Raw genomic sequence first — 2,676 nt, 5'->3', positions numbered from 1 at the left:
ATGAGTGACCCTGCCCAGCCCACACTCCTGCAGGAGGCAGTGCAGAGGCTGCTGAAGAATGAGGCCTTGGCCATCTGTGCTCTAGATGACCTGCCTGTGGAGTTCTTCCCACCACTGTTCAAGGAGGCCGTCACTGGCAGACAGACTAACATGGTGAGGGCGATGGTGGCAGCCTGGCCATTTCACTGCCTCTCCATGGGGACTCTGATGGATACCTCACACATGGAGACTTTGAAGGCTGTGCTCCAGGCCCTGGATTTTCTGGTTACACACAAGGTTCGCCCCAGGTATGTAAGACCCCTCTAATAGTCCTGCAGGTTCAGGCAGGGGACAACAAGAGTGAGGGAAGAGTGGGCTCTAATGTGGATCTGAGGTTTCTCAGTGTGGCGGTTTGGAGGACTGCACAGGCCTCATCTTGCAGAAGGTACAAGAGTGTCAGGTGTGGAGGGCAGCTTAGTTCTGACACAGCCACAGAAAAGTGAGGCTGTCCTGTGTCTCTAGGCACAGTGCCAACAGGCAGGACTCCAGGTAAACACAGGGCAGTAAACAGAACTTCAGATGTCAGCGGGGCGAGGAGACCTTCCAGTAGCGGGAGGGCATGTGTTCGATGGACAGCTCTGAGAACTTAGAGCTGTCCATAGAGGACCGTGGAGAACAGAAAGAGAGAGGAGAGATGTGGAAGCAGACTGTTTGGTGTCTGACCTAGCTCTCAACATTTCTGCCTGCTTTTCCCAGCAGGTGGAAACTCCAAGTGCTTGATTTGCAGAGAGTGCACCAGGACTCCTGGGATGGACAGGCTAGAGCCATAGATGTCAGCTTCACCCCACAGGCCCCGAGTCAAGAGGAAACTAGGGAACAGGATCCAAAGTGTGTGGTGAAGTGGCCCTTGAGGGTGTTAGTGGACTTTGACCTCTGTGGGGAGTGCCTCAAGGAAGCTGACAAATGCCTGTTAAAGTGGGCCAGGCTGAGAAAAGGCTCAGTGCAGCTGTGTTGTAGGGAGCTGAAGATCACAGCATCACATGTCTACACTGTCAGAGAGGTCCTCAAAATTTTAGGCAGAGACTGTGTCCAGGAATTGGAACTGAATTCCTGGTGGCAACAGGGAAGCCCTGACTGGTTTGCACATTACCTGGAGCAGCTGGGAAATCTTTGCACTCTCCCTCTGCTGGGAATCTTCAAGAAGGTCTTCAGTGGGGACTTTGCTCCACCAGACATGAAGAAGTGTGTCACCAAGACCATTCCTCAGTTCCCCCATCTCCATCTCAATTGTGTCCAGAATCTCTATATGAATGACATCTACTCTCTAAAAGGCAACTTGAAAACATTGCTAAGGTAAGATGGGGAGCAGCTGTCCAGACCATAGCAAAACCTTTCTCTGTGTTCTGCAGATAGGGGGCCCTCCATACCAGGCACAAGGGACCCAACAGGGCTGGAGACTCCCTGTGAAGGGGTGGCAGCCTGATTCTGTCTCTGTGTGGGAAAGGCTGTGTGTGGTGTGTATGTGGGGGTGGGGGGTCAAGCTTGGTAGGGGCTGAGTAGCTGGGGAGTACCTTGCACTGGCTTGTATGTCAGAGGCTAGTGTGAAGCAGTGTGAACAGGCATCAAATGTACTGCTGATGTAGCTGTGCAGACTTCTGCAGAGACATGCCAAGGATGTAACCAGGTCTTGATTAGTTTGCATGTGATCTGTAGCCCTGAGCTGACCTGTACTGGGAGGGGCAGTGCGCATGTCCTGAAGCAGTCCCACTGTGATGATAGTGCCCTTGGTGTAAAACACTGTGACTTGGGTGAGATAACATTGGCAGCATCCTAATGTGCATGTCTATCATGGGGTGAGACTGAGCTTGAACAAGGCTAACCTGTCCATCACAGTGTCAACCCCTTCACCAACGCTTTCCAACCCCATTTCCCAGAACTCACCTCTAGTCTCTCTCCCTAGGTACCTAGAGACTCCCTTGGAGACCCTGTCCATCACTCATTCCCAGCTCTCCAACACAGACTTGGACCATCTACCCTTGAGTGTAAACCTACATCAGCTCATACACCTGAATCTCAGTGGTGTGGTGTTGTCCCATTTAAGTACTGGGCCCCTCCATGTTCTCCTGGAGCAAGTTGCATCCACTCTGAAGACCCTGGAATTGGAGGGCTGTAGGATGAAGATCTCCCAGCTCAGTGCCCTCCTGCCTGCCTTAAGCCAGTGTACACAGCTCACTAAGATCAACTTCTATGACAATGTCATCTCCATGGCTGTCCTTCAAGACCTGTTTCACCACACAGCAAATCTGAGTCAGCTGACCCTGGAGCTGTACCCTGCCCCTTGGGAGTGCTATGATGGCATGGGTCATGTCCTTGAAGACAGATTTGCCCGACTTTGTCCTGAGCTCATGGATATTCTCAGAACTATAAGGCTGCCCAAATCGGTGTGCTTTGCTGCAGGTGCCTGTTTTGTTTGTTATGACTAGAGACCAGACCTATCTTGCTGGGTAGGTGGAGCAGCATTACTTCTGGGTACTGGCATGTGATGCCCAAAGGAGGGGTGTCTCATCAAACAGCCACAGAAAGCTGTGGGAGAGAGGGGATTAGGGATATGAAATCGAAGTTCAATTGAAAGTTTACATGGAGAACAAGGAGAACATGAGGACAAGTGACTTAAGAGTCAATTAAAATTTGATATTT

The 2,676-nt window shown here is 51.3% G+C and overlaps 1 protein-coding gene across 1 annotated transcript; it reads left to right on the top strand.

Annotated features, from left to right (window-relative positions):
- LOC127224822 (PRAME family member 12) lies at nucleotides 1–2,462 on the top strand. Its single transcript, XM_051187983.1, has 3 exons — nucleotides 1–287; nucleotides 736–1,332; nucleotides 1,940–2,462. Exons 1-3 carry the CDS (start codon nucleotides 1–3, stop codon nucleotides 2,460–2,462), a joined length of 1,407 nt encoding a protein of 468 aa, XP_051043940.1.
- The last annotated feature ends 214 nt before the right edge of the window (nucleotides 2,463–2,676 follow it).

Source organism: Phodopus roborovskii, unplaced genomic scaffold (genome assembly GCF_943737965.1).
Source record: "Phodopus roborovskii unplaced genomic scaffold, PHOROB, whole genome shotgun sequence".
Classification (NCBI taxonomy): Eukaryota; Metazoa; Chordata; class Mammalia; order Rodentia; family Cricetidae; genus Phodopus; species Phodopus roborovskii.
This window is presented reverse-complemented; position numbering and strand designations above follow the sequence as displayed.

Coding starts and splice junctions, on each gene's coding strand:
- LOC127224822 (XM_051187983.1), top strand. CDS start 1: ATGAGTGACCCTGCCCAGCCCACACTCCTGCAGGAGGCAGTGCAGAGG. Junction 288..735: donor ACACACAAGGTTCGCCCCAG/GTATGTAAGACC, acceptor TGCTTTTCCCAG/CAGGTGGAAACTCCAAGTGC. Junction 1,333..1,939: donor AACTTGAAAACATTGCTAAG/GTAAGATGGGGA, acceptor CTCTCTCCCTAG/GTACCTAGAGACTCCCTTGG.